General features: G+C 36.0%; 1 protein-coding gene across 8 annotated transcripts in view; it reads left to right on the top strand.

Moving 5' to 3' along the window:
- The window catches only part of CDIN1 (CDAN1 interacting nuclease 1), a 205,265-nt gene that overhangs the window by 115,821 nt on the left and 67,765 nt on the right, over positions 1-21,679 (top strand). For 4 of the 8 annotated variants that reach the window (XM_064570703.1, XM_054513618.2, XM_045900388.3 and 1 more), the window contains one exon: positions 19-130. The exons of the other annotated variants lie outside the window; for them this stretch is intronic. In XM_064570703.1, coding sequence (XP_064426773.1) covers positions 19-130 — 112 coding nt within the window. The remainder of the gene's footprint in view (positions 1-18; positions 131-21,679) is intronic. 8 annotated transcript variants of the gene reach the window in all.

Here is a 21,679-nt window from a genome sequence, read left to right as displayed (position 1 = left end):
CTTTTCCATCTCTTACAGTGGAGATGGTTGTGAGATATTGATGTTCCGTTGTTCCAGACAAATACTTGACACTGTTACTAGCCGGAGCAACCTCGAAATATTTGAAAAGGACGAAAGAAGTGTCTGCTATGTATGTAGTACTTTTATAAGAATGATTTCTCATAACATTTTTTTTCTGCATTTGGAATGTGAAATGCAAGAATTTTCCCCGCCAAGGAATTCATATTGTCTGCTGTTGTTGTTCTCAGTGTTGACTTTAAATCCAAAACTGAATAAGGGATAGAAATGTTCCTTAGGCTTTTAAAGTGATATTTGCAATAAAGAGACAGTTGTTAAATAACTAGAATGGGTCGAAGGACTAAAGAGAAAGAAAATAGACATATAAGGAAATATTAATGAATTGTAGTTTCTCAGAAAGATATCTATCTGATTACTGTCTTCAGGTATGCACAAGATTTGGGGGAGTGGAGGGAATAGAGAGAGCATATTGATCAGTTTTCCAAAATCAGGGGACCAAAGAATTGTTGAAAAGATGACTTCTGCTGACCCACTGTGATAGAATGCTTCAGAAAAGTTACCCCACACCAAACTAACAAGCAAATGATTGGGCGGTCATTCTAAAGATGGAAACACAACCATTATGATCATCCAGAGAGAGTGAGGGAAGAAGAATAGAGATTCTGCCAATAGGAAGTGACCCAGGAGCATGGATAGAGTCAGGAGCCCAAGAATACAGAATCCATTTCTGAGACTCATTCTAGAATATTGGAGATCAGGTTGAAACTGATGCTAAAATGGCTTGGGTATGTAGGTCAGTGATTCTCAAACTTCACCATGTATTGAAATCACATGAGGGGCATTTTAAAAATACTGATGTGGGTCTTATCCCTGGAGAACTGGTTTAATTGATGTTGCGTAGAGCCTGGACCTTGGGAGTTTTTCTTTTCTTTTGAAAACTTTAGGTGATCATGCCATTCTACATGCAGCACTGACATCAACTTCTTCTTTACCTAGCCTTGGCTAAGTATTTGCCAAACAGCCCTTGCATTTGTAGCCTTTCTGCTTTCAAACAGAGTATTGATGAGAAAAACAAAGCCTTATTAAAGAACAAAGGTTCAGTTCAGCAAACACCTTCACAGGCACTGTGTCAGTCACCTCTGTTTTGGGGTGGGCTGATAGTAAGGCCTGAGGCTGTAAATTGCAGGGATGGGACCTGAATCCAGATCTCCTTCTGAATTCACACCTGTGCGCTTTCTGCCCACCAGGCAGTTTCATGTCAGCCATGGTGAGAAATCTGTTTTAAGCGGCTACTTAGTCAGTTAATGGGTTCGCTGAGCTGATCTAAAAAGCTCTCCAACATATGTGGTTTAGATATCTACCTCCATAAGGTTAGTGAAAAATGGGCCAGGTGTTCTCTCTTGCTTTCTCAAGAGCCCTTATTCTATATTCAAAATATGTATCTGTAGGTTTATTATAAAAGCCTGTCATATATACCAGCACACCCAGAATATAATAACCCCTAAATTGTTGGATTTGAAATCCATAGAATTAGAGAAGTCTTTTGTATGTGGTTTACATTCACAAATTCTGACTGAACTATCTGAACACTAGTGTGAATTCAGAAGAGAAGTGAACTGTGGAACATTTGTTAAGAAATGTTTTTATTTTAAATGGAGTTCGTTTTTTTTCTGAATTGCCGTTGGTTGCACATAAAAAACAAGTCTTTTAATAAATAAGAATAGTTTTAAAAATAGCTTTATTGAGGTATAATTAACATTATAAACTGCACATATTTAAAGTATACAATTTGACAAGTTTTGACATGTTTATATAAACTTAAAAAATTATCACCACAGTAGAGATATTGAACATAAATACCTACCACCCCAAAAGTTCTTGTGCCTCCTTAGAATCCTTCTTCTCAATCTCTTCACTTCTCTCTGCACCCAGGCAACCACTAATCTGCTTTCTTCACTATAGATTCAGTTTGCATTTTCTGGTATTTTCTATAAATGGAATCATACAGTATGTACTTTGGCTTTTTTTTGTTTTTTGTGTTTTGTTTTGTTTTACTGAGAAGTATTCACTTGCATAGCTATACCATTACTTATCTGTTCACCTATTAATTGACATTTAGGTTGTTTCTAGTTCTTGCTATTAGTAATAAAACTCCTTTGAATCGTCATGTAAAAATGTTTGTATGGTTTCATTTCTCTTAGCCAAATACTTTGAAATGAAATAGTTGGGACATACGGTAAGAATATGTTTACCTTTTTGCAAAACGATTTAACTGTTTTCCAAAGTGGTTGCACCATTTTACATTCCCACCAGCAGTTTATGATAGTTTCAAGTGTTCCTCAGCTTCCCCACCACTTGGTATGTTCCATCCTTTTAACTTTAGGCTATCTAAGAGTTGTGTAGTAGTGCCTCGGTGTGATTTTAATTTGCATTTCTATAATGACAAGTGACATTGAGAATCTTTTTACATGTTTCTTTACTACCTATCTTCTTTGGAGAAGTGTCTGTTCAAGTCTTTGGCGCATTTTTCGAGTTCTTTTCTTACTGTGTTTTGGAAGTTTTAAAAAAATATTCTGGATATGTCTTTTATCAGACATGTGATCAAATATGAAATATTGTCTCCCAGTCTTTTGCTTGTGTCTTCATTCTCTGAACAGTGGCTTTCAATTTAATTTTAATAAAGTCCAGTTTACCAATTTTTCTTTTATGGACTATGCCTTTGATGTCACATCTAGGAAATATTAAAGATTCAAAGATCTAAAGAAATCACAGGGGCACCTGGCTGGCTCAGTCAGTGAAGCATTTGACTCTTGATCTCGGGGTTGTGAGTTCGAGCTCCACGTTGGGTGTAGAGATTACTTAAAATAAAATTTTAAAAAAAAATCTTTAAAAAAAATTAAAAAGAAATCACATAGATCCCCCTTTTTTTCTAAAAGATTTATTTTAGGGCACCTAGGTGGCTTAGTCAGTTAAGCATCTGCCTTCAGCTCAGGTTATGATCCCAAGATCCTGGGATCGAGTCCCGCATCGGGCTCCCTGCTCAGCGGGGAGTCTGCTTCTCCCTCTCCCTCTGCTCCTCCTGCTTGTGTGCTCGCTCTCTCTCTGTCAAATAAATAAATAAAATCGTTTAAAAAATTTATTTTAGATTTACATTTAGGTCTAGCATCCATTTTCAGTTAATTTTTATATATGGTGTGATACGTAGATCAAAGCTCATTTTCTAGCATATGGGTATGCAGTTGTTTCAGAACCATTTGTTGTAACGACTAATAGCTACTAAATAGCCTTTGCACATTTGTCAAAAATCAAGGGGGGAAGATCGGAGGGGGAGACGAACCATGAGAGACTATGGACTCTGAGAAACAAACTGAGGGTTCTAGAGGGGAGGGAGGCAGGGGGATGGGTTAGCCTGGTGATGGGTATTAAAGAGGGCACGTTCTGCATAGAGCACTGGGTGTTATACGCAAACAATGAATCATGGAACACTACATCAAAAACTAATGATGTTATGGTGATTAACATAATAAAATAAAATTTTTAAAAAATCAATTGATCATTTATGTGTAGGTAGGCCTTTTTCTGAATTCTCTATTTTGTTCCATTGATCAATTTGTCTATGTCAATTCTCTACCATCTTGATCACTATAGCTATATTTGCGAAACTATATAATCCTCAAACTTTATTTTTCTTTTTCAAAGTTATTTTTGTCTATTCTAGGTCCTTTGTATTACCATATAAATTTAGAATCATCTTATAAATTCACCCCAAAAAAAGTCTATTGGGATTCTGATGGGGATTACATTGAATTTATAGGTCAATTTGGGAAGAATTGATATCTTAACAATATTGAGTCTTCTGATCCATGATCACAGTATCTCTCCATTTATTTAGGTCTTTTAATATTTTTCTTAAAAATGCCCTGTAGTTTTCAGTGTACAAATCCCTCACATTTTCATTAGATTGATCCCTATGTGTTTTATATTGCTTAATTCTTTTAGAAGTGATAGTTTTGGGGGTGCCTCAGTTGGTTAAGCATCTGACTCTTGGTTTTGGCTCAGGTCATGATCTCAGGATCATGAGATCAAACCCCACATTGGGCTTCGTGCTGAGTGTGGAGCCTGCTCAAGATTCTTCTCTCTCTCCCTCTCCCTCTCCCTCTGCCTCTCACCCCTACTCATGCAGACGTGTGTGCTCTCTCTCTAAATAAATAAGAAAGAAATAAAAATAAAGAAAAAGAAGTGATAGTTTTCATTTTAATCCCCAATTGTTCGTTGTTACTATAAAAGAATATAGTTGATTTTCTATGTTGATTTATATCCTACAACTTTGTAAAACTCATTCTAATACTTTACTCTTTTGGTAGATGCCGTAGGATTTTCTGCATAGACATCCATATCACTTGTGAATAAAGACAGTTTTACTTTTTTCAATTTGGATGACTTTTTTTTTTTTTAACTGCCCTGGCTAGAATCACCTATACAAAGGTAAATAGTGGTGGACAACATACATCGCCTTTCTTCGGGAAAAGGCATTCAGTCTTTCACATTAAGAATAACGTTAGCTATCAGTTTTTGTAGATGTTCTCTATCAGGTCAAGGAAGCTCCTTACTATTCCTAGCTTGCTGACAGATTTTTATCAAAAATGGATGTTGGATTTTGTCAAATGCTTTTCTGCATCAATTAAGATAGTCAAATGGAGGGACGCCTGGGTGGCTCAGCCGTTAAGCATCTGCCTTTGGCTCAGGTCATGGTCCTGGGGTCCTGGGATCGAGCCCCGCATCCGGCTCCCTGCTCGGTGGGAAGCCTGCTTCCCCCTCTCCCACTCCCCCTGCTTGTGTTCCCTCTCTCGCTGTGTCTCTCTCTGTCAAATAAATAAATAAAATCTTAAAAAAAAAAAAAAGATAGTCAAATGGGTTTTTTTTTTTAATTACTATTAATAGGTTAAAATGGTGAATTACAGTGATTGATTCCTGAATGTTATACCAACCTTGCATTCCTGGGATAAACTCCACTTGGTCATGAAACAGTATCTTTTTATATTTTGTTGGATTTGATTTGTTGAAGATGTATTAAGAATTTTTTCTTTTACATTTATGAGTGATATTGGTCTGTGGTTTATTTTTCCTGCTAAGTCTTTGGTATTAGAGTAATGATGGCTCATAGTATGAGTTAGAAGGTTTCCCCTCCCCTTCAATTTTCTGGAAAAGTTTGTGCAGATTTGTTATTATTTCTTAACTGTTAGGTAGAATTTCCTCTTCAAACATCTGTGCCTATTTTGTTGTTGTTGTTGGAAGGTTTTTAACTACAAAATTGACTTGTTTAATAGATGTAAGGATGATTCAAGCTGTTGGGTTTTGTTTTTGGATTTTTTTTTTTTTTGAGTAAACTTTGGTACTTTGTGTCTTTCAAAAAATGTGTTCATTTCATCTAAGTTGTGGAATGTATTGGGATAAGCTTACTCAGAATATCCCTTTTTTCTTTTAGTAGCAGTAGAATCTGTCTGTAGTGATGTCAACTTTGTCATTCCTGATATTGATAATTGTAGCTTCTTTCCAGATCAGTCTGCCTGGAGGTTCATCAATTTTATGGTCTTCTGAAAGAGCCAATTTTAATTTTATTGATTACTTGTATTTTTTCTTTCATTGATTTCTAGTGTAATCTGTATATTTTTTATTTTCTTTAGTTTTACTTTCTCTTCTTTTTCTAGTTTCCTAAGGTGGAAGGCTGAGGTTATTGATTCAAAACCTTTCTTTTTTTTCCAAGATAGGCAATTTAGTGCTATAAATTTACCTCTAAGAACTGCTGTGGCTGTAGTCCACAAAATTTTATATGTTGGGTTTTCATACTTATTTTGTTCCAAATACTTTCTAATTTTTCATTTCTTCTTTAATTCACAGGCTATTTAGATGTATTTAGGGTATTTTGTTCCCAAATATTTGAAAAATTTTTCACATATCTTCCTGTTACTGGTTTCTAATTTATTTCCATTGAGGTCAGAAACAAACTTGCATCCTTTTAAATTTATTGAGATTTGTTTTATGGCCTAGACTATGGCTATCTTGGTAAGTGTTCAATGTGCGCTTAAAAAGAAAGTTTGTTCTGCTGTTGTGAGTGAACTGTGCTATAATTGGCAATTTGGTCAAATTGATCATAGTAATATGTTCAAGTCGCACATGTACTGATCAATATTCTGCTGTACACTCAAGGGAGACCTACAGATAGTCTCTGGAATTCTCTCTCTGTACAGCTCTCCTCTGCTGGTATTCTGTCCTATAGACTCTAGCTTCCTGGTCTTCCCACCCTTCCAACTCTATCTCCTCAACTCAGAGAGACTCGCTGAGCCTCACCTAGGTTCTTCATCTTCACAGTGCAGCCTGAAAACTCCAGGAAGTGGCTGGGGCAAAGGGCTTACCTTTTTTGTTTCCCATCACTCAGGGGACATTGTTCCACATTACTGTCATTATTTGTCATCATCTATTCCATTTGTTTATTTCCAGCAGGAGGATAAATCCAGTCCCTGTTACCCCATCTTGTCTCCAAGTAGATGTCTCTCAATTATGGTTTTTAACACATAGTTTAACACATTGTAAACAGTTTGTCTTATTCAATGTTAACCTTGTAAACTTATTTGCTATTTAAGTTATAGATTTCATTGTTACTAATAAATTTTCTTAAGCATCAACTATGAATAGAATAATTTATGGGAGAGGATTGTGCAAACCTTCAGGTTTCTTTCTTTTGATCTCTCTCTTTCTCAAAGAGACCTCTAGGTCTCTTTCTACCAGGATCCTTAGAGTTGAAATGGGATTTTCAGTCACTACTTTTTGCCCAGCAAAAGGAAAGGCTTTGATATAGTCCAGGCCAAAGATTGGGTAATAAGTGTATGGTTGTTAGAAGGCAGCTTTCTTCAATCATCTTTCATTAGCACTCACCAAGGGCTTCTGCTGCCACTTGGACTGACATAAAGCTGGCTGTGTTTTGGTGAGATAGAGCCCTGTTCACAGAAGTTATGCCTTTTCTCTCACTTTTCTCTGCCTCTACATTTAAGAGACACATTTCCCCATTTCTGAGCATCTTTTGGTATTTGATATCATTCAAGAATCTCCTGGGATGGGTGACTTACAGATGATGAGTCTGTGTTGCCCTAGTTTGCCCTTGCTCATTCTCCTCTCACACGTGTAGAATATGGAAAATGAGCCATGAATACAATTTGCATGTCTCATACTCTTCTTCTCATAAAACAAAAACCTGTGTGGATACATAACAGCAATGGTAAACATCCTTTCCTTCGCATTTCTAATTGACCCTGGAAGTCGTATTCTCATAAAAACTAAACTCCTACTATGAATTCCATTTATCCATTTATTCCATTTAACACAAGCAAATTAGATTCTCTTCTGTTTTCTTGCTCTTTCTTTATATTCTTAGTCTACTTATGATTTATGAATTCCATTCTCTTGTTTTACTCCCTTTCCTACCTGAATCGCTAACATCGAGATGTTTACCATTTTGTTCACCCTTATTTTCTTACAGGGATTCTGCCAGCAAGGTTAACAATCCTGTTAACCCCTTCCTACTTCTCCCTATATATTCCTCTTTGCCATCTTCTTCCCTTTTATCATTGGCAGCTTTGCTAACCACCACCACCTACACATTTTAAATTTAGTCCTGTAGCATCCCTAATAGCTCATTCCAAGTGATCATAAATTCAAAATTAATGCAGAATTCCTTTATTTAGCAAAAAGAGGGGTTTTTTAATTCATAAAGCTCATCAACTTATGTAGATGTGAGTCTATCATAATCATCCCGGATAGCTTCAGCTGCAATACTTTCAGAGCACTCTATATTGATTATGAAGGTGGTCAAAAATGAAGTCATTGGTTGTGAGCATAGGTCAGGTGTGTAAAACCATATTGACTGAGCACTAGACCAAAATTTTGATCAGCTCCAGCTGCCTTTCATTATTTCAATGTAAAATGAATACTTTTACCACTACATATTCCTAATGCAACATATTCTAGCAAAATGGTCCATCAGTAGTAGCATAAATATATGACTAAGTTCAGTAGATATGTATTAAGTTCCTTTATGTAGAGAGAGCATATTATGTATTCAGAGCATACAGAGATAAGCAAAGCTTCATCTTGCCTTCAAGGAGTTTAATTCAATTTAATTGGGGAAAAAAGCATGTACATGGATCACAAAAATAACTAACACTGAGCACCAGCTATGTTCAAGGCACTGGCTTAAGCACTTCCATGTATTATCATCTTTATCCACATATGAAGCCTATGAGGTAGAACTAGTATTTTACCCCATTTCATATGAGAAAGGTGTGGCATAGAGAGTTTAAGTACCCAGATCAAGGTCATAAAGCTGGAAAGCCAGGGGAGATTTTTTGATAGAAGAGTAGCATGATTAGGACCTACCTTTAGGCTGGATGTTCTGGTAGCATTGCTTCAAGTGGACAGAAGCCAGAAGTTGGGGATAGAAACACAATTGCTAACACAGTTGTCCATATTGAAATAATCCATTAATTCCCAAATCATACTGGTGGGTGGGAATGGAAGAGACTGTGCAGATTTACAGAGATGACAAAGATAGAATTTACAGAATTTGGCAAGTAACTAAATGTTGTTGTATTGGGAGGTTTTGATATTGGTGGTGTGGAGAGAATACTGATGCTGTTAAAGAATTGAGAGTAGAAAATAATCCAGGTTAGCAATAACTTTAATTTTTTTTTTTAAGATTTTATTTATTTGCGAGAGAGAGAATGAGAGACAGAGAGCATGAGAGGTAGGAGGGTCAGAGGGAGAAGCAGACTCCCTGCTGAGCAGGGAGCCCGATGCGGGACTTGATCCTGGGACTCCAGGATCATGACCTGAGCCGAAGGCAGTCGCTCAACCAACTGAGCCACCCAGGTGCCCCAGGTTAGCAATAACTTTAGTTGTGACATTTAGAGATGTCCAAAGGCAGCTGGGTTGTAGAATAAGAATTCAAGTGATGGATCAGAGATAGGTAGGATTTAGGGATCATCCACAGTTTACTATTGATAGACAAAGTGGGTTTTCACGGAGGAGTATAGAGAAATGCCCTTCTCTATGGATGGGGAGAGAAAGAAGACAACTGTGATATAATGACATCCATAATAAAGTTTAGAGAACTGATGAACAATAAGTATTACTGTTAAGAGTGAATAAAATTGTTTCTACATTTATTGACTCTCAACCTTCATCTCTTGCATTTAACCATTATACAGTAATTTTAGTCTAGTTGCATTGAATCTGATTATTTGGAGTATTGATGGTTAACATCAGTTCCCATCATAAGTTATATGGGTTTAGGAAGTTGTACCAAAATGTAAAAACCTAGGGCTTTTAACAATCACACTTGAAAGAAAGCTTGGGAGTTGCATTTGTCAAGCAGCTAGGAAAACCATTCATGCATACCCTCCGTCTAAAGCTCCATCGGCAGCTCAAACGTAAAGAACTGAAAGGTCCTTCTCCTTCATGCAGTGTGATGTTTGTTGACGTATTTTGACACGCCAGTACAACACTGAGCGGATCTGACCTTCCTGCAGTACTGAGGGACCCAGGTTCGGTCAGGGTACCCGACACTCACTGCATTGGCTCTTACTGCCTTTGTCCTCTTTTACAGATGAACATCAAATGCTGCTTCTACACAGAAATATTTAAAAATTTAAATGAACATAAATGATTGCTTTTTAAGTGTCTCTAGTCTCTTTTCTCCAGTGACCATCAAGCCGAAAATCTTAGTGGGAGCTATTAATGCTTTTAATTAAAAGAAATTAAATTCGTTTTTCAGAATGATACATTGGGTAGAGATTGTTAATCCTTGAAATAGAAAAACGAAACAAACGAGGAGGTCTCTACGCTATAATATGTTTTACAGTCTTTCCTTATCTTTGTGATAGAGACAATTTTTTGGAGTTCGAATGTTTAAGGATTACCTCCAAAGTGCAAAATTAATGTACACGAAAGTCAATCTTAGGTAGCTTTTGAAGTAGCCACCTCATAGGTAATATCATGTGAAGAGGTTGAAGAGTTAGGTGGAGGCCAGAGAGCTGCCAAGAGTATTTTCTGTCATGTATAAATATGTTCTGTGTTAGATTTATCTACTGTGAAGTAGAGCTTTGACTAGTAACCCATATTATTTCTTAATGTCCTATTACAGTGGTGTAGGGATGAGGATGAAAGAAAAAATGTTTCCCATTAATGAATTTCCAAAATATAAAAGTAGTAAGCTAAATGCTTTTCATCAAGAGTAGCTATTTAGAAAGGTTTTCCCGCTGTCTCCATAATTAGTCAATATAAAATAAGTCTGACAATATTCTCCTAGCATTTAAACTGCACTCTGCAAATTGTGGAAGGTTTTATGTATTTGTCATAATATTGGAGAAAAAGGAGTATTCCAGTATTTTAGTCAAATTGTTTCCAAATGTGATAACTGTCTGCTAAGTGAAATTAAGGTACGTTTGTCCAAAGTAAATATTTTAGTGACATAACCTGAAATTAGCACTGAAATTTTGCAGTACTTAGTTTAACTATTTGCCTATTTTGCATAGTACCTGAACTCTCCAGTAGCACCCTGGACATCACCATATGTCTTTGTTTGAATTGTTTCTCTGTTTTCTCTGCCCTTTCAAATGTTGTCATGTCACTGGAAACCAATGCCCAGTACCGACAAAGCACATTTAGCTCCTTTCTAGGATTCCACAGGCTTCAGCTCCAATTTCCTGGTATTCCTTATTCAGATTAGACCTCTAAGTTTGTGTGCTATGAGGACTGACAGCCCTGATCCTGCTCTGCCTGCCCAAGGCCTGGTCAACCACACTCCATACCCCAAAGCGTGGCCACCTCCACAGGCCCGACCTTTCAGGATTTTATGTAGTTTTTCATTGACACCTATATCTGACATGGCAGATGTACTTCTCATTGCGGAGTCTTTGTCTACATAGGAATAGCCGAAAACCTCTTTTTCCTTAACTATTACATAGATTAATTCTACTTAACAGTGACAGGCTTTCCTGCTGAAACTCAAGTAGCCAAATCCTTTTTCTCTTTTCTAACCATTCTCTGAGTAACATTTTAACCCCCCCGTCCGGCATGCGGGCCCATGCATGTGCACATGTACACTTGTACACACGCGTGTGTGCGCACACGCGTGTGCGCACACACATGCACCACTCTCACTGATCGCTTGAGCACACAGCAAACCCATTGGAGCTGACAGGGAAAGGGTTAAGTTTTGACAGTCCTTTTACCGGGCTTATTAGTGACTTAATCTCTACACGCTTCTTTCCTCCAAATTCACCCTTAGGTACATACACAGGCATAAATTAACCCAGTTGTTTCTAATATCATGGCATTCTATATGCATCTTTTCCCCAGAAAGTACAGCACAAAGTTCTGTTGTTTTGCCAGGTTCCTAGCCTTCTTTTATAAATTCTTAGTAAAGTTTCTTGCATTGTGGTAAGAAAATATATATATATATATATTCTATCAATTACTTTAGAAAGTAATAATTCATTATAGTTGATCATAAATGTCAGGAAGCAAAGACCCAGCTGAAGCATTTTGTCACTAATCATGCTGTTTTTCTTCTAATTAGTTAATTTACATTTTACAAATTAAGGGTAAAATTCAGACAGAAGATAACATCATAGCTTTAACTGACCTATATTTGTATCTGCCAAATTTAAGTTAATTAGAAATGTAGATGCTGTTTGTTTTATCTGTCAGAAAAGCTCATCTTTTTTCTTAAAAAAAAAAAAGTAGACACACTTTTTTTCCCCTCAGCATTTATCATCTAAATAATAGTCTTGCCAAGATGGCAGCCTCATAATAAACTCTTTTCAGTGGAGTGATGGGTAATGAAGCTTGCTTGTGAAGGCAGCGAAAAATGTTGTCTGGCCAAATGCATGAATATGATGGCTAGAGAATCAGTGGACTTTCTCAGTCATCAATCTTTTTAGTAGCCTCTTATACATCTGAATATTTTGATAAATGATCTAATAATTGAGTTATCTATCTTTCTAACTATCAGAGTTGCATAAAAATTATTCTCACATGCTACTGAATATTAAATATATTAGGCATTCAGTAAATTTTTCATAAAAGGGCCAAAAGGTGAAAGATTTTTGTTATTCTATAAATACCTCTTAATATATTGAGTGTTAAGCTCTCTGAAATGGTCAACCCTTAATTCCCTCTGTGAGAAGCAGGTATAAACTTGAAAAGGTGGACATCCCCATTATAAGTAGGGCATATAATAGTTACTACAGCTGGTGAAAAGTCAACCCTGGTGAACATATGGATGCAACTCAGTTGTGTAAAATGGAATGAATATCCTTGCTGGCTTAACACCAGTGTCACATTTAATGTGACACAGGATTTCCAGACAAAGAATCACAGGGTGACGTAGGTGTACAGAGTGACCATGTGATTTTGATGTGCCCATCATTTTGAGAGGAAGATGATCCTACCAGAGGGGGAACCTTCTGCCTACCTAGCATTTTAGCTGGTGCCACCAAACTACTCAAGTATTCTCTTAATGCCTAAGTCGTTCCTTCCCCCAATATGGCTTTATATTGTGTTGTGTTGTGTTTTTTTTGTCATATACTACTCTATTAAAAGCTTATCCACAAATGTGCTTCACTGGGATTGAAAAGCAGGCAAGGAAAATTGGCAGGAAACAGATCATTTACCAAGTAGGCTTTCCCCACCCCTACCCGTACTATCCACATCTTCAAGGTGACCTAGCCATGATGACTTCCCCAGAACCACATTAAAATATTCTGCCCTGGAAGAGCAGACATTTGTTTGCAAGTCTGAAGGGTTCCCAATCCTGTGCATCTTGAAAGGCACTCAAATGAGCAGGGCCTTGTAAATTGGATTTCTATTAGCCAGTCCTGATGGTAGCTCTTCATCAGTGGAATAGGAAGAAGTGCTATCAATAGCTCCAGCTCTAAATATCTTTTTTTTTTTTTTAATGACACACTTATTTTTGGTCTGCCTCATCCAAAATGGTGATACATGCTAAAAGCACCAGAATTGATTGTGTTTAAGGTTTTGAGTAAATCTTAAAATATGGACATCAGCTATGTTTGCATGCTTTTCAACTTGAAGAGCATTTGAAACAACAGAGACATAATGGTCAGAATCAAATATGGCAAAAATGTCTTAAACTTGCTGTCCTTACAGCTTCTCACATTGATTTCAGCTCACAGTTGTACTATTTATAAAAGTTTGGGATGATAGACTTTTTTTCTCTTCATTTCCTGGATTGAAAATAATAATTAAGAAGGATAAAACCAATTGTGGAAATCCCTCTATGGGTTACATCTGAGGAATTATTCCTCTCTGGTATTTTGATCTTTTTTTTTTTTTTTTTTTTTGGTTTCAGGAATTTTGCTTCTGTAATTTGAGATTGGGGAAAAAACGTATTTTACTATAGAAGCTACAGCTGGAAATTTTAAACTCTTAGGTATCTATTTAAAATTATATATTTAAAACTATTTGAAATAGCCATATTAGGGAAGGAATAGTCCCCAGTATGGCTTTGGGGGAGGGAATAGTCTTTTCTTAATCAAAGTAGCAAACATCTGTGTTCTTTCTAGTCTGTCTTTTGATTAGCATGGCCTCATCCATCACTGGTCTTTGATATGAACACCAAGAAGTCATGTCCTTTTGTTTTAAATGATAAATATGCCTTTGTCATGAATACTCATAGGCAACCCAGGATTTACATCTGAATTGTCAAAGTGTAACTGCCCAGCTCCTGTGATGAGTGACATTATTAGTGAAATAAAGAAGTTTTTAATTTGTCATGGATAGGCCTTAGATGGTGACATTATGAGACTATGTGGGTTTGGATGCTAGAAAAGTAGTCCTTCCCCCACTATTTTTCTAAGATTTGTCATTTATCAACAAGAGGCAATCTGCCGCAGGAGGCTGTCTGTGAACATTTTTACTTTAGTGCCATTAGTCTGTCTCTGTAGGTTTTATTATTTAGGCTGGATGGCCGGTAGTTCTTATCAAAACTAATACTGTTTGAAGTAGCTGGCTTCTAGTGGTCAAACAACCATTATCAGGATTTGTTCTGTCTGGCTATTATTGCCAGAGACAGTATTTTTTTAAACTTTAGCTTTATTTCAAGGTCTGTGTCAATTATATTTTCTAAACAAGTTTCTTTGATATCTTTGTCTGAACAAACTCACATCTACTCAAATGTATTTATGTATGCGCTATTTATATGAGCACATTGACATCTGCATGGTATCTACCTGCACAATCTTGTGTTAATCACCAGACCCTTGGACGGTCAAGTTCAACTGTTGTATTTGACTCTTATACTCAGAAATTAGGACCATTAAAATTAAAAATACTGTGAAGTGTTGATCTTCTCTTGTCTGCACTGTAAAGGAAGATTTCAACTTACATATATGTGCCTTATTTATTTCTCCATTATTAACAGGCAAATATTTTGATTATTTTAAAGTTTCATCTTGTGATATGCATGTTTAGAATGTTTCATGTTGGTAATAAGTAGTTCGTTATAACTTATGTATAAAAGGCATCCCACGGAGATCTGGTATTTTAACAATAACTTAAACAGAAATTGCATTATCTTTTACATGTTTTGTCTTTATAGTTGCAACAGAATTGTTTTAAAGGTAGGAAGAATAAGAGAAATTTTCATTTTTTCTTTTTCAAATGAATTGATCTCTTGAATTATCCAAAACAACCTTTAACTTAGAATGTTGACAGTTGCAGGAGAGTGAAACTATGTATTTTAGTTTGATTCATTATCTCTCCACAAAATTCACTTTAAAATGATTTCATCATTATAACAGCCCCAGTTAAATTATGTTTAATTTGTGGCCATATTCCTCACCCCATGAATGTATTAATCTTGGGTTTTCTTTGTTTTGACTGAGTCAGAACTGAAGTGTAGCAATTATCTTTTGAAAAATATTTTTTGTGATGAATCACTAAATTCTACTCCTGAAACCAGTATTACACTATATGTTAACTAACTAGAATTTAAATAAAAACTTGAAACATGAAAAAATATATGTATCTTTTTATTGCCAAAAAAATTTTTGAGATAAAAAAATGTACTTGGTTAGAAATTAACCCTTATCATCCAGGGATTTTCTGTATCTTTTTTTATCCTTGGTATTTCCTAGGTCACCTATTTCATGAAAAATGAAGTCTTATTGGTGTTTGTTTCCCAATAGAAAACAATCACTTAGTGACTCTAAAGCCCAGCCCCTCACTTTAATTGAGATTTTTGTACTGTAATGTAAGTGTCTGGGTTTTTGAGACCCTAAGGCTTTCACCCAACTTGAAGACAATGATACCAGTGAGCTTCTGTCCAGAGTTAATCAGCTGCAGAATTTGTAAACTGCACATGTGTCAAAGTTGAAAATGTTAGCACTCTAATAGAATCCTGAAAAGGTTAGATCTGATAAAAGCCGTCAGCAGTTAAAGAAAGTGATTTATGGGAATGTAATGACACAAAATGCCTCATTTATCACTCATCTATAGATAGGTTAAGGTTCCTGTGTCATACTTTTAAAAACTTGACCACTAAGAATTGTCAAAATAGGTACTTAATTGCCCTTCATCCTTTTCCTTTTGAATTTATTTCATTCGAGTTTGGTAATTTTATCTACGATCACTTTACTGTCGTTCACTTCATATGGTTCCATTTAAAGTCATTCATATTTTGGATTTTCAAAAACTGTACATCACTGATCTTTTTGAAGTTTTATTAGCTAAAGCTGTTGCAAGGAAAGACTAAGTCAATCTTATATATGTTAATTTACTTTTTTGTTTAGTACGAATACCATGGAGATATATAAAAGTTCCACTTTCTCACACTTGTAATTTTCATTAGCATTTTATAATCCTCTAAATTTTCTATATATCTCTCCTTAAAAAGTACAACATTAGATTTTAAAAGACAGAGCCATCATTTGGTTTACCATCCTAGTAACTCAACTTAATATTTAAGTTCCACACAAATTAAACTTAATGAAAACCTGCCTGTCTGGTTAAATGATCCTTTAAGATTGGGGTGGGGGGGCTAAAAACAAAAGAGACATGCCAGCTTGTATTTCTTTCTTAGATTGATTTAAAAATAATTATTTCTTTATACATTCTAAGAAAAATATTAGTAAGGTTGGAATTGCTAGACATTTATTTGCTTATTTGATGTCATTTAGTTTGTGCGGAAATATGTTAACACTGTTAAATAACAACTATTGTAGAAACTGCCAATATATCAAAGTAATGTTATAAAACACCCATTTTATGCAGGATTATTACAGTTTCAGACTCTTTAGTATGAAGGGTGGAATTGTTTAATGGCTTTTTGGAAATTATTCAGATCATTAAATAGGCCTAAGTGTCTCAGGGTTCCTCCCCCCTTTGCCTCCCTATAGCCAAAAATTAATTTGAAAATTTTGACAGGTTTCACTTTCTCAGCCGTGTATTGTACTTTCTTCAACAGGGACATCCCAGGTTTAATTTAAAAAGAAGTCAGAGCAGTTTCTTCAACAAGGCAAAGTCATGAAAATAAATGGGGAAAGGAGAAACTGCCCTAGGAAAGAGAAACTTGAGACATCATAGCCAGATGCAGTTGACCTTGTTGTATCTCGATTCCATCAAATAGACTATTAAAAAAAAGGTTGGTTTTTTTTGACAGTCATTGAAAGTTGAATATGGATCGTTGTGAATTCTTAACACCAAGAAATGACTGTTAATTTTGTTAGGCATGACAGAGCCATTATGGTCATGTAAGAAAATGTCCATTTTTTTTTTTCCAAAGAGATACATATGAGAACATGTAGGGATGGAGTGACTTAAGAGCCTGGGATTTCTTTTAAATTTCAGCAAAATAAATACATAAGGTGAGAGAGAATAAAGGGGGAATATAAGATCTGCAAGATGGTTATTTAGTGAGGGAGTTAGTTCTCTTCTTTTTATACATTTCAAAATTTTTACAGTAAAAACCTAAAAAGTCAGGGAGATTCTTAGATCAGTCTTGTCCAAAAGTATTATACAATTAGAACATCCTACCTTTTCTAATATTTTCTTCCTGCCAGTCTTAATTTTAAAATCATACAGTATAATCTAAAAATGCTTTTTTTAAAAAAAAATTTCCAAAGTTTATCCAAAAAAACTCATCTCGTTGGCTAAGATCAAATCCAATTACAATATTTTAACACCATTAGCAAACCTGGTATTGTCTAATATAGTAAAGGGCTAAGAAATTCTGCACATTGATTAAAATATGACAGAAGTATTAGCATACTTCTTTGTGCTCTGAAAAGTGTATAGTTCCTAAATGGCATCGCGAACGATTTTTGTCTGTTTAAAAAAAGGTTGTAATAAATATATAATTTCCATTCCATATTCCTCCTGGCAAACAAATATTAAAACATTTATAATTCTGATACTTTAGGCTTTGTTTCTTATCATTATTTACAAAAGCATTTTTCTTTAATTGAAAATACAGTTTCTCAACTTAAGGAATATCAAACTAAATGTATGTCTTTCTAGATGCATTTTTGTTCAGAAAAAAAATATGTGTACATTTAAATTAAAATCTTAATCCTTCTATGATTTTAAGTCTGTTTACTTGGTTATCTTTAGACTTGTAAGCAGTATTTTTATTTTTAAACAACAACAATAAAACCCCAAAGATCGCAAACTCTTAAAAATATACATTGATTTGAAGAAAATGTGTTCTTAATATGAATTTATCATTTACCCTATTTGTATTAAGGGATAATTAACCAAATGTATTGTGTTTTTCTATTTTTTATAGATCATTTACATTTATTAAGGCAACACAGGAAGCCCCGTTTCAATTGAACCTTCCAGAGATTAATTTTTATTTGAAGGAGTTTTGTTGTTATTTTTTCAAATCCCTGATTAGGAAAAATTCATATCGTATGTGTTTGTATAATCACAGGAGTCAAAATTGTCTCAATCTATGAATCTTAATAGTTTGCTCTTGTAACAACTATGAGGAAATGTATTAAAATGCCTTAATTATAGGGCAAGAAAAAGAGAAAGCACGGTCTTTTGCATATGATCTTTCAATTGTTCACCAAAGTATAAAGAAAGCATTCAAGCGTCGTTTCAAGAACTGTCAGTGTTAAGAAAATGCAAGGTACTTTGTAGAGCCTTAAAGACCTTTCTGGGAAATAGATTTAATTAAAAAGCAAAATAGACTTTTCATTTTAAAGAAATCTTTAAAATGTTATAAAATTTCATGTTAATATATTAATAAGGGTATTATCTTCTTATCCCAGATGAGAAAAAGTCATCCATGAAGCTATTATATTTGATTCACACAATGGTGGATCCTCTATTTTTCTTTAGGTTCGATTTAAGAATGAGAATTATAATGCATATTGAAGTATATAATAATTTTAAAAGACCTTCTCTCTCTGATTCATATATGCTGACTCAATCTCATCCGTAAATTAGGAACATCTAGTAGTCTTTCTCCTACTAACGGAAGCCCTTTTACCCACATTAAAGTTCAAAATGATCAGAAAAATTGATTTTTGCCCTGTTTATCTAAATTAACATGTTCAGATATGCATTATTCCCTGTAGTACAACACCAATCCTCTGTAGTCAGTAGAATTTCAGAGGCGCTCTGTTCCTTCCCTTTAACTTGTACATTAAAACAAAACAAAGCAAAAAACATATTTATTTCCCATTGAGTTGAGTCAAAAAGCCTAATTAACAGTATGTCTCCAAGTCACATTAAACTAGAGAAGGTTAACCTATGTGATAAGAAGCTGTCTATAAATAACCCCAGCCTGGGGGCGCCTGGGTGGCTCAGTCGTTAAGCATCTGCCTTCGGCTCAGGTCATGATCCCGGGGTCCTGGGATCGAGCCCCGCATCGGGCTCCCTGCTCAGTGGGAAGCCTGCTTCTCCCTCTCCCCCTCCCCCTGCTTGTGCTCCTGCTCTCGCTATCTCTCTCTCTGTCAAATAAATAAATAAAATCTTAAATAAATAAATAAATAAATAAATAAATAAATGTTTTTAAAAAAATAAATAACCCCAGCCTCTCCTTTTAGAGCTTAGCTTCAGCCGGTTCTGCCTCTGTCAAGGTTTTGGGAACTTGTCTACTCTTACCAAGCCTGCACACGTCAGTATTTTCTGGCTACTTCCAAGCACGAAATGCATTCACGTTTAAATTGTCTTCATTTTAGGACACCTCATTCAAAGACAAATCAATCTCAGAAGAGTTGTGTCTTTAAGTAATTACTCTTTCATTGAGAAACTGTTTCCGGACCAGTGTTGTTATTTTTGCAACTAGTCATTGACCAATGTATTCACTGTTCAACACTTAAAAAAAAAAAAATTAATTCAGCGATTATTTAAGGACCTTATTAAAATCTCCAGTGCCTAGGCTTCTGTTTAAAATGACACTGTAGAACAACAGATGCATAGTACAGAGGCTGGTTTCCAGCTTAGCTCACAAAGATGTAGCCACTAAAAATGTCTGCTCTGTGTTTCCATTAACTTGAGTTTCTCAGTTTAAATTATTATTCTACAAAAGATAGCGTGAACTACTTTGTTCCTAAATAGTCATACAGTAGATTGAGTAGTACTTGAAGATTTGTTGCATTTTGAATGTGGGAAAAATAATGCTTCTGTGTGATAATGGGTATATGATTTGCATGTGCGTTGTGTAATTCACAATATACATATGCATTCGTCATGTTATTCTTTGCAATTTGATGAATTATGTCAGTTTATTGCATATGTCTGCATGTACCTCATCTCTTAATTAAAGCATTAATCACTAAAATTACCAAAGATACATAGTTTTACAGTACTTTTAAAATTTAACGTTGATCTTTGCATAGTAATACACATATTATTTCTAATTGGTAGACTATACTAAGACATTTTAAGTAAGGATTTCTGTATTACGATTCTACCATATCAATTATTTTAAATATGCTTGTCTTAATACATACTTACAACATACTTTTTAACAATTTTAAATCATTTTTATTTGAGATTAATTTCCTACATCACTTAAATTACCAAAGACATACATAAGTGCATATATATATGCATATTACATGATCAGCTTTAAAGCTCAAAAGACTATATATATATGTCTTTCTGTACTTTCACATTTTAAAGTTGATCTTTGCATAGTCATATACATTATTCTAATTGGCAGACTGTGATAACACATGTTCAGTGAAGATCCCATGTTATGATGCTACCAGATCAGTGTTGGATATCTTAATACATATTTGCCTCACCCCTTAACAGTCGTGTCGTTTAGTAATTGTTTCTTTCATTCGAGATTCATTATACTTGGTGTTACTTTTCCAGCACTTAGTATTATTCATTTATAAGTAATAAACACCTGCTAACCCTGTGATTCAATCGCTTAGAAATCCATACCTTCAGAACAGAATGAAAAGTTGTGAGGCTTGGAGGGAAAGATTTGGAGGCAAAGACACCACCCGAGCACAGCATTAAGCTGTTCCGACCTTGGTGTTAACCAAAGGGGGAGGCAAGGCACGTGTCGCTGCGTCCCTGCTCAGTAGCCCATTTCACATGCCTTTGTGCAGAATTTTACTCACTGAACCCCTACGCTATTACTGTACCATTTACCACCATCTTTCTTCTCAGCCCCAGACCTCGCTGCACGCCTCTCTGAGAGGAGAGGCCCCCCACGGCTTGTTGAAGCCATGCCCGTTTTCCTCTCTGTTTTTGCTCATTCCTTCCCCTCGTGTCAGATGAAGCGGATTTCTGATTCCTTGCTTCTTCCGTTCCTCACTTTTCTCTCTCCCCCAGAATTGCGAGCTTTGCCCATGTTTTCAAAGTCATCCTTGCTTTATACCCTGGAGCTCCGAACTTGTTCCTTTCTTCCCTCTGTCACCCAGCATCTTGATCCTTACTAGTACTGGTGGCCTCTACTTCCACACCCACGTAACGCTAAAGAATCTGACATCCTCCCTTGGTTTCAGAGCCGCTGAGCCACGTATCTGTGAAGTGCTGCTTTGATACACCGTTGCTTATGGCCCTGCATCCTGTTCACCTGCCTAAACATTCTGTTTTTCCCGACCGAAAGGCTAAGGAATCTGCCACTGACCTAGTGCTTGGAGTGCAGAGCTATTTCAGAACCAGGAAAGCAGTGGTCTCCCACACTTGATTCTCTCCTTGTTTTTTCATGTCTCCCTGCACATGGCCAGCGGATTCCTCTTCCAAGAGCATGGCTCTGAGGTGACACATTCCCGCTGTGTGTTGCTCATCCCCATCCCGCTCTGCTCATGGAACTATATGGGCCACATTAGCAGATTTCCTTGCCCACTGGCTTCCTGTTGGGTTCAGTCAGTGGAAGGCACCTGCAAGAGACCCAAGGATGCAGAGGAAGTGCCAACAAAATAATCGTTCCCCAGCTGCTTCCCTTTGGGGATCTGCTCAGATTGACTGCCCTGCATGCAACTACCAAGTCAGCCCTGTCAGGCGGACCTTTCCATTCAGCCAATCTCAGCTTTGAGCATCTCCTCTCTTCTCTTTCCCACTCAGGCCTCAGGGTGGTAACAAACATACCTTTCCCATGCCTTTGCTCCTCCAT

Source organism: Mirounga angustirostris, unplaced genomic scaffold (genome assembly GCF_029215605.1).
Source record: "Mirounga angustirostris isolate CCGP_5_RB_7025 unplaced genomic scaffold, mMirAng1.0.hap1 SCAF_9, whole genome shotgun sequence".
Lineage (NCBI taxonomy): Eukaryota > Metazoa > Chordata > Mammalia > Carnivora > Phocidae > Mirounga > Mirounga angustirostris.
The sequence above is the reverse complement of the archived record's forward strand: the minus strand, read 5'-3'. Positions and strand labels throughout refer to the sequence as shown.